The following is a 13,523-nucleotide window of genomic DNA, read 5'->3' as shown; positions in this document are numbered from 1 at the left end:
CCCACCTCCCCGCACACTCATGCATAAACACACTTACACACACTCTGCTACCACGTGTACGCCAAGCAACCCTTTACTGTTTCTGTACCCCGTTCCCCATTAACACACCTCTAATGGAGTTAACTCCGCAGTGCTTTCTGCCTGAACACGCTGCGGAGCGGTACAGTTAATAGCAGCTGCACAGTTGGAATACATGGGTGTGAGCTCGAGTTAATGTATGCTGGTGAAGCGGCGTTGGCAGACAAGACTGTGTTATCCGCTGTGGTGTGTACGGGCCCAGCCCATCTGCACGGTGACATCCTGCATAAATGAACCAAGCTGAGCTATGATAGCTGTCTCTTAGCCTGCGCTTTAATCCTACTGCTCCACTCCTGCGTGATTGCAGGAACTTGTCTTTGTATCATGAATAGTGAAATGATGGGCCACATTTGTAAGGCACCCTTTAGCGTTCCCTGCAATATGCATTTGACAAGAGGTTTGACTGAAATTGGTTGAAATGGGAACACTGTGCACTTTTGTTAAATTTGTCTCTTTCATTCATCATTTGAAAGATTGAAGACATCACTTGTTCTCCTAGTTTTTGAACTTTCTCTGCCCTCATGTCTCGATTAGCTTAAAACGACAAGCTAATCGGATCTAACCTCTCCCTTCTTTTTTTCTGTCAAGGGGTGGAGGCCATGTTTTCCCAGCAGCCCCAGGACGTGGTGGCAGTGGCGGGCCAGCCGGTGACGTTAGAATGCACCATCCCCGGATACCACGGCATCGTCCTGTGGATCAAAGATGGACTGGCTCTGGGAGTTGGCAGAGACCTCTCTGGTAAAGATTTGCATGCCTTTACTTTTTAGCATATTACCCTGCACTTAGGTATCATTTGTTGTTATATTTCAACTAATAAGACTCTGAAATGAAACATTAACATTTGGACACTGCATTCTTGACATGTAGCTATCTTTTTTTGTTTGTTTGTTTTTCAAAAGCATAACATGACCTGTTGCAACAAGCAAATGGTGACAAACATGACCTGTTGCAACAAGCAACAGGTCATGTTTGTCACCATTTGTTATTGGGAACACTTTGCCAATATAAAGATCAGGTGTTAGATTCTGGCAACAATCAAGCTCAATATATTTTTTTTCTCTTTTCTCTCTTTCTACCAAAAAGTGGATGACAATAGTTTTCAGTCTGGTGCATATTTTTCAGTTTTGTTTACCAAGACTTCATTATTTATTTACTTATTTATTTATTTATTTATTTATTTATTTATTATTTATTTATTTATTTATTTATTTATTTATTTATTTATTGTTGTGTCTGTTGTTTTGTTTATATATTTGGACAATTGAAATGTCTTCCAGTTCCAGTGTTCAATGTGTAGTAGAATTTAAAATTTATTGATGTTTGAGAGTGTGTCCTTGAATTATTGTTCCATTACCATTATGCTACTTCAATCAATAAATCAAATTGTATTTGTATAGCACATTTCAGCAGCTAGGCATTTCAAAGTGCTTTCCATCATAACAAATACAAAAACACAAAGTCATGCAACATCAATCAACAATTACATTAAGTCAAATGCCATCATTAAATTCGTAATTGATTACGTTTCAAATACAACTCTAAACTCTATTTACTTGAAAATGGTCTCAAAACAGTAATATCATCATTTATCACAATAACTTCTCGGACAAAATATGTTATTGTGACAGGGCTATTCAGCAATACAAGGTTCAGGTGTTAGATTCTGTCAACAAGGCAGTCATTAATGAATGAACATGTGAATGAACAAGCCTGTACAAGAAGAGAGTGGCAGGAAAATGTCATTGATAAAAGATGAACTAGAAGAGATCTTGTTTGCTGTTTGACACAAATCATGTAGGGGACGCAAGAAACACGTAGGCGATGGTGCTGTCGTCAGATAGGATCAAAAAGAATTTCACGTGCGTGAAGAGACCTGTATGTGGTCGAAAATGTATGTTGCACATCAACCTGAACACACCATCTCCACACTGAAATGGTGATTGGTGGTGGTGCATCATGCTTTTCTTCAGCAGGCACAGAGACTGGTCAGACGTACCTAAATGCAGGCTGCTGAATTTCAGGCTGCTAAATGACATGTTGAAAAGTAGCTGGCCTCCACCTAATTGCATCGCATCTCATGCGTAATTGTGCTAATTGCTTAATTTGAAGCAAAGGGACTAGTGCGCTGTTATTTTGTAACCTGATGGCCCATCCATCCTGGCTTTATACAGAAAGTATTCATGACCTTGCTGAAATCCTCATATGGTATGCCGACCTTTTGAAGAAGAAGAATATGTTCACCTTGATTATTAAATTCGCCCAAAACATTTATCCATTTATATCTGTACTCGGTCCCTACCATTATTCTATCAATACAGCCTTTTCATTTTAGAGCTTTTCAATTTGCCTCGCACTCCTCCACATTGTAACCACTGGATGTAATTGCAATTCAAGGCACAATGACTCAATATTCGGCTGTGGCCAATCTCAAAGACAAAATATTCTGCATGGTTATGAATGATTAAATATGAGCTGCAATAGAGATTGAGGGTTTTCTACCCTTTGACCTTTAGCAAATAGTCCTCTTTCAGAGATGTGGTGTGTGATTAAACCTCAGAGACTGACAGAGCCCCAGTAAAGCCATCCTATTCTTTCTTCGTGTCCTTATTAGGCCCCAGGGGAAGACTGAGAGGTGGCTGTAAACAATAGTCCTGCAGCCATCAAGTCTCCTTTGGAGGAAGAAGATGCAGACGGGGAGAGTACTTATGATTGTTTGAGATAGAATGGAAAGAGAGAGGGAGGGGGATATAGAGAGAAAGAGACAGAGACAGAGAGCGAGTGTAATTTTATATAGGCTCAGAGTAGAGCAGAGATGTTTATCCTCTTCAGCTTTTATTGATTTAACAAGACAAAATGATCAAGATGAAATCTCATTTCCACAGCAGGGAAGGTAAGATGAACGAACAAAAAAAGAGGAAAAAAATGAGAACATTGAGTCTTCACCCTTAAGGGAACTACAGTAGATCAGCCTTTAATAAAACATCTGTGGATAGCTTAAAACTCGTGGACAAGAATAAGCTTTCTTGGCCCTCTCCACAACCATTTTCTCCTCCAGAAGAGAGTGATTGAGAAGGAAAATAAGGATAGTTAAAAAAGGGAAGGATTTGTGTGAAGAAAAATAGCCGCCAGCCTAGAGAAGAAAGGTTTTCTAAAATCACCAATACGTTACAGACAGGGGGCTGAGTGCCTTCTATTGAGACAGATGACACTTTTTCAAAATAAAGCACTCCACAGCTGTCCTTTTTTATCACTCCTGCCTACCTAAACACGCCACGCATGCAGCGGTAAAAGAGCAATGGTACATCGCGGCGGAGACGCACACAATGAAAGGAAAGTGGCAGCCGTATATGTAAAAAGTGCGACGAATCAAATGTCGCGCGGAGCATTTCAATAATATAGGTCTGCTCGGCTATTCATAGAAAGAAGCTGTGTTGGCAGCATCCTCCGCCTGGGACCTGTTTCCATTCACAGGAGCAGTGATTAAACTGAGAAAACTCTTTCACCATTCAGAGCGAGAAATCATAGCACAAAAGCCAATGATTTCTATCTGTCCCTGAATTTCCTCTTCATTCCCCCTTTGTGCCATGCTTTTCCACTCTAATTAAAGAAAAGTGAAGTAGCCCTCAACATACCAATCAATGCCATGAATATGCATGATGCAGAATGTATCTGCTGTGCATGCTGGTGACAACACACTTGTCAGATATAAGCAAGGTCCCTTGAAAATTAAGGTGGCTGTTTACATTTTTGACGAGGTAACGCCGCCAGAGCTTTTCAAAGCAACTTTGCGTTACGCCTGCTTCTCAAGAGAGCAAACTTAGCTCTGGTCACCTGTTTGCAGCTGCAGCAAAGCCTGCTTTGATTACGTGGTGTAAAGCGGGTACGGTGCAAAGCGGGTACCAGGTGAATGATGCGAATCACCAAGCCAAGCTTCAAGTGTCTTCATACTAACGAAACCCACATGCACACACACACATTAAATTCACCCTCAAGACAAATCCATTTCTCCCTGATGGATTCATTACTCCTTAATGGGACTATTTTACATTGTTTGCTTTGGGTAACACATTGTGTGTTTGAAATGTGCTGAGATCCAAGATCAATGGCCCTTTCTAGGTGCACGTCACATCTGCAGAGGTGATCAGTCTTCATGTGTGCCACAGTATAATTTCAATCACATTGACAAAATGCATAATCAGGATGCTTATATGGTGGCAAAACACATTAGGATGTTTCAATTCTTCGAAAATGAGATGATAACATCCTTATCTTTTACTATCCATCATGGATGCAAATTATTTATTTTTTTTTCCCCCCGTTTGGATCCGGTTAATGCATCAAGATGAAACTGGAAGGCGGCCACGTCTCCTCACAGCAATATTACTCTTAGCATGCCAGGAGCACAGATGAGGTAACTGGCACGGTAATCTGTTTGTGTAACAGAAATCTGCATGGCTTATGTGAAGCCACGATTAAGACAAGCCAAACAAAGTGTGTGTGAAGTTCATCCCCGTCTCTTTGGAGGGTGCAGTTAACTCAAGGCTGTTTGACCAGAGTCAGCGCAAGTTCACATCATACAGAGTCATGCAGTGATCATTATCTTTCTGATCCGCGGTGGTATTACTGCCTTGGATCTCATCAGTGAACATAAAAAAGCTGGAGCAAAAATCTCTCTCCGGGTGACTTTGTGCATGGAATGGTTCTTATTTATCTTCAGGCACTGTTGTTTGGTTGAAAGAGCAGTCCATCCTTTGGCTAGTTACAGATCACCATGGTTAAGTAGCCACTAAAATAACACGGAAATTAAGAACACAATTTTATAATTTATTTAAGATACAGAGCAGTTGGATGGAGTAATCAGTATCAGTTTTTGCACTTCTTTTGCATATAACCAACAGTGAAAAGTTAGCAATGCTCGTAGAAGTGGAAGGCTAACATCCAGTCAGACAACACCCCAGTCCTCCATCTAGATGATTTTAGCTGTTTTAAAACAACTCAAAATGAAAGTGTGCACATTCATAATATACAAACATATATTAGCAGATATCAACCACCTAAACTTTCACAAGAGACTTTTGCAAATATTGCGTCTGTTTTCAGGACTGAACATTTTCTATACTACTATGAGGTTTTTTGTTGGTGCAACTGCCCGCTGTATCAGTCTACCTCATCAGATGATTGTGAGTCCGCTGGGATAACTTGCAACAACTCTATGACCCAAAAGAACAAATAAGTTTATTATATTTTATTCAAAATGTGTATGTTTACTCCCCTCTCGGTAGACGAGTTGCAGCTGATCAGCTGGATTGGTGTAGCTGAGAGTTTTGTTCACCATAGCTGCAGTTTTGTAACACATGAAAAAACCAGGACCAAAGTTAACGGTTAATGGGTTCTTGTAAAAGTGTAGATGGTTAATGAGAAATGTTGTGTCCCCACGTGGACTGGTTTTAAATTACTAAATTACTAAATTGCTAGCGTGCATCAAAGTTTGAACTATAGAAAAGTTAGGGTTGAACCTACGTTAGTTTTCCACACCATAACTGTGACTAACAGTATTTCCAAAAGTAGAAATTGTCGCTGTTGTTAAGTGGGACAAATGCAGCCCCGTTGGTCAGTTGCTGCACACTGACCAGCAGAGCCACCATGTCTGGCTTGTAATCACAAAAACGCACAAGGTTTGCAGTTTTGAAAGTATAGATTTTAAAAGCATTATTTTGATACAATTAAAAACAGTCATTGACTAATCCTTACTGAGATTTTTAGTACTTTATGATTTAGTTTTGTTTAGGTTAAAGCCTTCTTCAATGTAACAAGTAAAAGTAAAGTCATAGAAAGATGACATCATCTGGTTCTATTTCTTAGCAAAACATCATGCAGCAGATCCTCGATCTAATGCTGCTGCTTATATTTTGCCTTCCTCTGTTTACCTTCTCCCTTGGTTTAATATTTGTGTTGAGGCGTTCTTTTGTCCTTCGTATTTTTACTGTATAGACCCTTAAGATTAAAGGCTTCACGTAGGAGGATGAAATGCACAGAGTGGCTTAATCGGCTGTAACTCACCCCACCAGCCTATAATGAGACCCACTTCATGCTCTATTAAAAGCTGCTGGATTCAATGAAGCCGAATTCAGTAATTGGACACAGAGCATATGATGGGTTTTGCCGTAGACACATCCATGAACTTAATAGCTGTTATACCACTGCCCACTCTATCTGGGAGCTAAAACAGAAAATCAGTAAAGGCCCGGGGTTTTGAGGAATCTCCAAGGTGACTGTAGGTTAGAAGTTTTGGAGAAATCATTTTTTACCCCCTTATTATTTGTTGCCCTTAAGTATCAGTCTAACCTTACACGCCGAGGTAGAAACTAGCAGATTTCTTTTAGGTGTGATTGATGAGCGAGAAGGAAGTGAGTCTAAAGTCTGAAGTTTTGTTTCGCGGAATATAGCGTAAAGTTTGGTTGAAACTTTGTGTGCAGCCTGGCCTTGTGTTCCAGAAAAAAAAAAAAAAAAATCTTCACTCCAATCTCTGGTTTCATCATCATTCAATTACAGAAGGACAGCTGGAAGAAAAAGCTCCACTCAGTTGGAAATTCTTCTCATTCTTTGAAGTGCAATATTTATGAACATAAAGTCTCCTTGCGTTCCACAAATTCTACCCATAATAATCAGGATGAAGAAGCTAGGTAAAAAAAGAAATAGAAAAGGGATCTTGAGAGAAGAAAGTTTCCGAAGCCATGTTACATACCCCCCCACCCCCCAGTGCTCACAGGTTAAACAAATGTATATTTTAGCTTATTTGCCCCTGTGGAGACATACACTTCACAACACATGGGCTATGCAAATTTTTATATTAGCTTAAGAGGGATATCTTCAAAACCATCTGTCTTGACATCCTAGGTCTCCTGGATATTCCTCTGCTTTCTTCTGCTCTTATTAAACTGTAAATCATTTCACGGAGTAATCTTGAAACAACTCGAACCGGAGCTGCTCCTGTTTACTGTTGCAGTAAAACACGGTTCCTCAGCATACAGCAACTTTCACAGCAGCTCATTTACACTGCCAGGAGTGTTGTAAAAATGCATTGTGAGTAAATTAACAAATGAACAATCTAGCCACATAAACTAATAAAGTAATCTAACCTCACCTCCCTTTAAATTATTTTCTTTTTCAGCTCAGTTAATGTGCTTGTGCCAGTGCTGTGTAAGACAGTTTGCAAAAGAGTTGTTCTTTTGATGCATGAGAATAAGAAGTAAGAACTTTTTTTTTTACAGGAATGTACTCACTTGGTTTTGGCAGATGAACTGTACTTTGACACTGAAGGTGAGATAAAATAAACAAACTGTTTACATTGCAGGCTATCCACGTTACACAGTGATTGGCGACCATGGCTCAGGGCAGCATCATTTGCGCATCCAGCGTGTCGAGCTAATGGACGATGCAGTTTTTGAGTGCCAGGCTGTCCAGGCAGCCATGAGGTCCCGTCCTGCCCGGCTCACTGTGCATGGTAAGTCAGAACTAAGTACACACAGCCATCAAACAATACAGCTGTGGAAGAGCCAGCCACCATCCAGCCACAGCTGAGCAAGCTCATGTTTTTGTAGAGATTTCAACGTTTTGTGGTACCAAAAATACTTCTCTAGGGTTATTAGAAAAACAAAAAAACTATTATTCAGGACAGAAACACAATACAGCCATCCCTTGTCTTCTGTTAGTCCAAGATCAAGTTTATGGAGTACCCATTCCAAGAAGAAGACCCTCAGACATCTCTCTTTAGCTCTTTTGGGAAGAGCTAAAGAGAAAGCATTCCTAAGCCAGAAGGAATAAATAGAGGGTCAGTTTTTCCCCATTTCAACTTTACCCTGGCTACTTAAATGTACATTTCCTCCTGTCACTATTAGACCTTTGCTTTTTTTTTTTTGTTCAGCCTAGACATAAGTAGGTGTCATGTACCTGTAGGTATCATGAAATTGATAAAATTTTTAGAAATAAGAATAAAAACAATGGTTTGGTCACAGTGCTTACACTATGTACTCTATATAATCTACAATGAGTGATTTGTGTAGTTGAAAGGTTAGGGATCTGAAATCATTTTGAAACGATTTCAGATCAGAGAGTTGTTGTAGAGGAGAATAAAATAGAAGGGCTCTAATCATTATTAACACTAGAACAATCACTTGTGGTTCTTTTACAGTAATTTCACTTCTGAAGACCAAACACATTTAAAGACACTTCTTAGTCATGTAAAGTTTGCGAGTTTGCAGCACCTAGAATTTTTTTTTATATAATTTAAGCTTGCATGACGTGCTCCAAATAAGCATAATTGCTCCCCTCTCCACACAACTGTGAACAGTAGTTCAGGAAAAATAGAAAAATAAAATAAAATTCTTCTGTGCTAGTACCTTTTCTGGTTTAAATGTCTGTCCAGGTATTAGGCCTGTACCCTGGTAAATGCAGTGTAAACAGACAGTGTAAATAATGGCCTTGGAAAACTACTCTGGCTCCTGGGAAAAGTTCATTCTGTCAAAAAGTCCTTAGAGTCCCTCTAGTGAGATTTGGATCTGCCCCATGGTCTCCTCCCAGCGGAACATGCCTGGGAAGCCTTGGGAGGTACCTAGGTGGAGCAAGGTCTAAACTCGGGGATCCCACTGGATAACAGAGCTCTTCAATTAAGCTCTGAGACAGAGCACAGCCACCCTAGAGGAAGCTCGTTTCAACCACCTGCATTCAGGGTCTCATTCATGATCCATATGCTTTGAGCAAAGGTCAAGATTACAACATAGACGGATCTGTAAATGGAGAGCTATGCTTTTTGGTTCATTGGGTTATTCACCATGGTAGACCAGAGAAGTGCCACCAATGCAGCCACCTCCAAGATACACCACAATACTTCCCTAGATGTACATGACTGCCCATGACCAAACCAAGAACAAGTCTCCTGGGGGCAATTTGAGTTTACAAGATTACAAGATTAAGCAAAAAAAACAAAGACAATTGTTGAGGTGGGGAAAACAAACAAACAAACAAAAAAAAAAAACAAGCATGTAATCATTTTGTTTTTTATTTTTTTATATATATTATGATGACTGGCATTTTTAAATACCCTAAGTGAATCTTTATAAAACAAAATGCTGTAGATAAAAGAATCAGATAAGAGTGAAACATTTGCATGGACTTTTGGCTCTATTTGTACAGTTTCATTCTAATTTCCTCGTCTCACGCCGTCATTTTCAAAATCAGTTTTAGCTTGAGAGCTCACCTAGTCTTAATTTTTCTTTAGTGGTTTACCACTGAGGGTTGTCATTTCTGTCTTACTGGGTAGCACTTTTAGGCTCATCCCTCTTTGTTAGTCCCTTCAAGCTTCCCGCTGCCTCATACATTCTCCTCGACTGAATGGTTGCAGAGGAAATAGCTGGAGTCCAAGAAGGAGCAAAGAGAACAAGAGAAAGAAAGAAAAAAAAGAGAAGGGGAGACCGAGCGGGGCGTCTGCCACGCAGTCCAAACCATCAGCCACTGATCCGCCTTATTGATTCAGCCTAATGAAAAGTGAAACTAACGATTTGTAGGAGAGCAGGAACCCAGTAAAGAGAAGCGAGGGGAAGACAAAGTGCAGCATAACTTTCTGCGACTGGCGACTCCCTCTTTGAAAATGCATACAAGTAAATTTGCTTATTCTTACTGAGACTTCAGCAAAATGTCACTGTCTAATATTTCCGCCTGTAATTATCCATTTTTTGAACGACAAAGGCAGAAAATTAAACAATTGTTACTTTAGTTTCACGTAATTAAAGGTGGTGGCTAATTAATTTGACCGATTTTGGTGTAACTGTATTTTCACAAGGTAGCATTTAAGCTACCCTCCTTCACACCACATTCCTTAACTTAATTTTCTATGCTTGAGAATTTAGAAACAACTTTATAATTCCACATAAAGCATTCCATTATGGGGTGCACAATGGCGCAGGTGGTAGTTGCCTTGCAGCAAGAAGGTTCTGGGTTCGATTCCCGGCCCCAGTCTTTCTCCATGGAGTTTGCATGTTCTCCCTGTGCATGCGTGGGTTTTCTCCGGGTACTCCGGTTTCCTCCCACAATCCAAAAACATGACTGTCAGGTTAATTGGCCTCTCCAAATTGCCCCTAGGTGTGAGTGTGTGTGCATGGTTTTGTCTTGTGTGTCTCTGTGTTGCCCTGCGACAGTCTGTCCAGGGTGACCCCGCCTCTCACCCGGAACGATAGCTGGAGACAGGCACCAGCAACCCTCCCGACCCCATTGAGGGACAAGGGTGCAAAGAAAATGGATGGATGGCATTCCACTATGGGGAAGAAAATACACAATATGTAGTTTACAGCTTATATTTGCTGAAAGTTTGAGTTTTGGAGTTTTCTTTAATTTTGCATTTTGTTCTCTAGCTTGTTACAGGTTTGTCTCTGAGGATTTATAACTTTCCCTCTTACAGAAGACATATGCCTGAAAATGTTGGAAACAACATCTGTTTATGATTTTTTTTTTTTTGTTTAAACAGATCAATAAATTATCACATCTTACACAGCTTTTGTTCCCACCATAGGTGTAAATCATTTCAAAGCTAGCACTTAAATTGTGGCTTTCTTTCTTTTTTTTTTTTTTTCTTCTTGTGAGAGAACATGTTTCTGGCATATTTATTTAACGTGTTGATTTGACAACAAATGCATCCTTATTGTAAATGTTGCAAGTACTTTTTTTCAAATTCCTCGGCCCACAATTATTCAACAGTGGACAAAATCTCAGTAAATAAACGTTTGCTACATGAAACACGTATGTCTGCACGTCTGGCCGCATCGCCACCATTTACAATAATTCATGTTAAATCCACCGTTATAAGCTGTTATTTATTATTAGCAGAAAAATAAAACACTATTTCTCCATGTCTTTACATTTTGTTTTGCCAACATACAAAAGCGGTACAAGAACAAATGCTGCAACTGTTTTCTTTTTCTGTACACACCACAGCAATGAGAAATGGAAAGTGTTTTTTTCTTTAGCTATTTGGCTTACTTAGGGTGAGAGAGTTTATCACTTCCTCCCAAAAGGTAGAATAGAGGGTGTTTGTTTAATCCTCTGCCAAGCAAGATGACTTCTGAAAGCACTGCCAAGGAGAACTTCAGGCTGACGTATACGAATGGTAATGGAGAAAATATATGCAAGTCCTGTGTCAACGCAAACTCCAAGCTGTCAATTACTTGCCAGTGTGTGACAGTGTGTCTATTGACTGGGAAGAAGGCTACGGCGATACACACCTACAGTATGGTCACACATGGATAGAAATGCACAGGAAAATATACACACAGTACACACACACACCTTTAAATTTACTAGCACACACACACACACGGATACTCGCAAACTTTTTTTTTTCCTTACCTGACAGCAGAATAAATCTACAGTAAAAGTCTCTCCTGCATTTTTCATAACTCAATATCAACCAAACTCCGCTCTGTGCCATTTCAGACGAAACTCTCTTCAATGACTTTGATAGGTTTGTAAATAACTTAAGGCAAATATTTACTCCCATAACTGTTATGGAATAGTTTTTCTGTGCTTTTCACCTTAATGATTAGTTAACTGATGATGGAAAGAGAAGCAATTGAATGTTCAAGAAGGCTGACCTTACTAACCCATCTATTTCCAAGAAATCATGGCATATGGTTTTATTTAACCTACTGCAGCCAGCTCTCAATGAAGAAAGAGAAAGATAATGCACAACACTGACTACATCAAAACTCGCAAAGGATAACTGAGGTCCCTCTTTGAAAATCTCCTAGAACTAAACCGGCTGTAAACTTAAACCCATACAAACATTTGCGCAGCTTGAAGGCTATATCCTCAGATGCCAAAGGAAAAATCAAGGTCTTGTGAATTAGTCATGAGGGAAGAGAATGGAGGGTTTCAGGTCCAAAAACTACCCCTGAGGCCAATTATACCACTCGTAGTAAGTTGGCACTGCTTCAGATTTTGCTCTAATCTTTTTTACCTCGGTTTAGGAAAGACTGTATTGGGGGAGAGACACCACTGCTCCCTTGTTAAGGTTAAAATGAAAAAAAAAACAAACAGAAATGTCCTAAGTGTATACAAGTGGCAGTCTATTCAACAAGTAAAGACGTGTCACATCAAATGTGATGGCTTCTGATTCTTATGTAAATTGATCATTGACAGGATTTTCATTTTCAGAGTTTTGGTCCTTACCCTTTATATATAATATAATATATATTATATTATATATAGATATATGTCCTACTTCATACATATAGCTAACTAAGCTGCTCTTATTAAGCCAAATCAATTAGTCAAAATTATTTTTTACATATTTTTTTGACAAAGGCAAAACAAATTTTAAGGTTTTTTTTCTATGATGTTTTTAATTTTACTGTTTAATCTGAGTGACTCATATTATTAGCTTCAATTTTATAACTATAATAGTCTAGAGTGTGAAGCTACCTCCTGTCTATCCAAGTTTTCAGTGAATCAACTTCCTGCCCATAGTTTGCTGGGGATGTGTTATTAATTGGTAAAATAGCTTGTCTTTAAATCAACTAATTTTACATGTTGCCTAATGTCCCTAGCAGAAATATTAGCTATATGTGGCCATGTGATGTGGTAGCTCAGCTTGTAAAAAAAAATGCACAAAGAGGAAAAGTATGCAATCTGTTAACTGCAGTATACTTACCCAACCTTAAAGCTACAGTGGACTCTGGTGACAGATCCACTCTTCAATGTAAAGTGCATCCATGATTCGTCAGACACAGAGTAAAACCTCTCAGAGAGGCTCCTGATGCCTCAAATATAAAATGTCTTGCCTGCCCCAAGTAATAAAAACTAACGTCCAAGGCCACCGAGAGTTACTCATGGATAAAATCTCATCGAGATGACTAAAGTCAAAACTTACTCAAGTTAAAATATAGATTTAGCCACTTAAAAACCTTAATTTATCTCGATTTCTTTAAAAGCAACATCTTTTTTTTTTTTATTTTCTTCTCAGCATAGAACAGCTACAAAACCAAACATAGCAAAGGAAACTATATTCTGTACCACATTTAATAAAAGGGGCAGCTCCAAGTATATACAGCACATTAAAACGGTATATATTAAAAAAGGAGAACGGCTTAAAACAGAAGAAGATTAAAGCAAAGTCTTTAAAGTGGAAATGTATGGCACTCTTTGAGCATAGGAAATAGACGGACAGACCGGAACTAATGTGATTCAATTTCTTGGCCCTGCGTAGAAAAACAAAAACAGAAGACATGTTTAGTAATAGTTTAGGTTCAGCAGGTAAAATTACAACTTTATTGTGATGGTGATTATGCGCTCACAGTCCATTGTCCAGATAACAGAAACTGCCTATGTCATAATCAAAATGTTGCCTTGATTTTCACCGACTGTGCCTGACAAACAAATGTAACAAACTTGGTGGG

The 13,523-nt window shown here is 39.2% G+C and overlaps 1 protein-coding gene across 5 annotated transcripts in view; it reads left to right on the top strand.

Moving 5' to 3' along the window:
* The first annotated feature begins 644 nt into the window (after positions 1–644).
* kirrel3b (kirre like nephrin family adhesion molecule 3b) overlaps positions 645–13,523 on the top strand; it is an 81,131-nt gene continuing 68,252 nt past the window's right edge. For all 5 annotated transcript variants that reach the window (XM_015015497.1, XM_015015494.1, XM_015015496.1 and 2 more), the window contains exons 1-2: positions 645–816; positions 7,433–7,582. In XM_015015497.1, coding sequence (XP_014870983.1) covers positions 678–816; positions 7,433–7,582 — 289 coding nt within the window. In that variant the 5' untranslated portion in view covers positions 645–677. The remainder of the gene's footprint in view (positions 817–7,432; positions 7,583–13,523) is intronic.

This window comes from Poecilia latipinna, unplaced genomic scaffold (genome assembly GCF_001443285.1).
Source record: "Poecilia latipinna isolate Pla-1442-1.1 unplaced genomic scaffold, P_latipinna-1.0 Scaffold1918, whole genome shotgun sequence".
In the NCBI taxonomy this organism is placed as follows: domain Eukaryota; kingdom Metazoa; phylum Chordata; class Actinopteri; order Cyprinodontiformes; family Poeciliidae; genus Poecilia; species Poecilia latipinna.
This window is presented reverse-complemented; position numbering and strand designations above follow the sequence as displayed.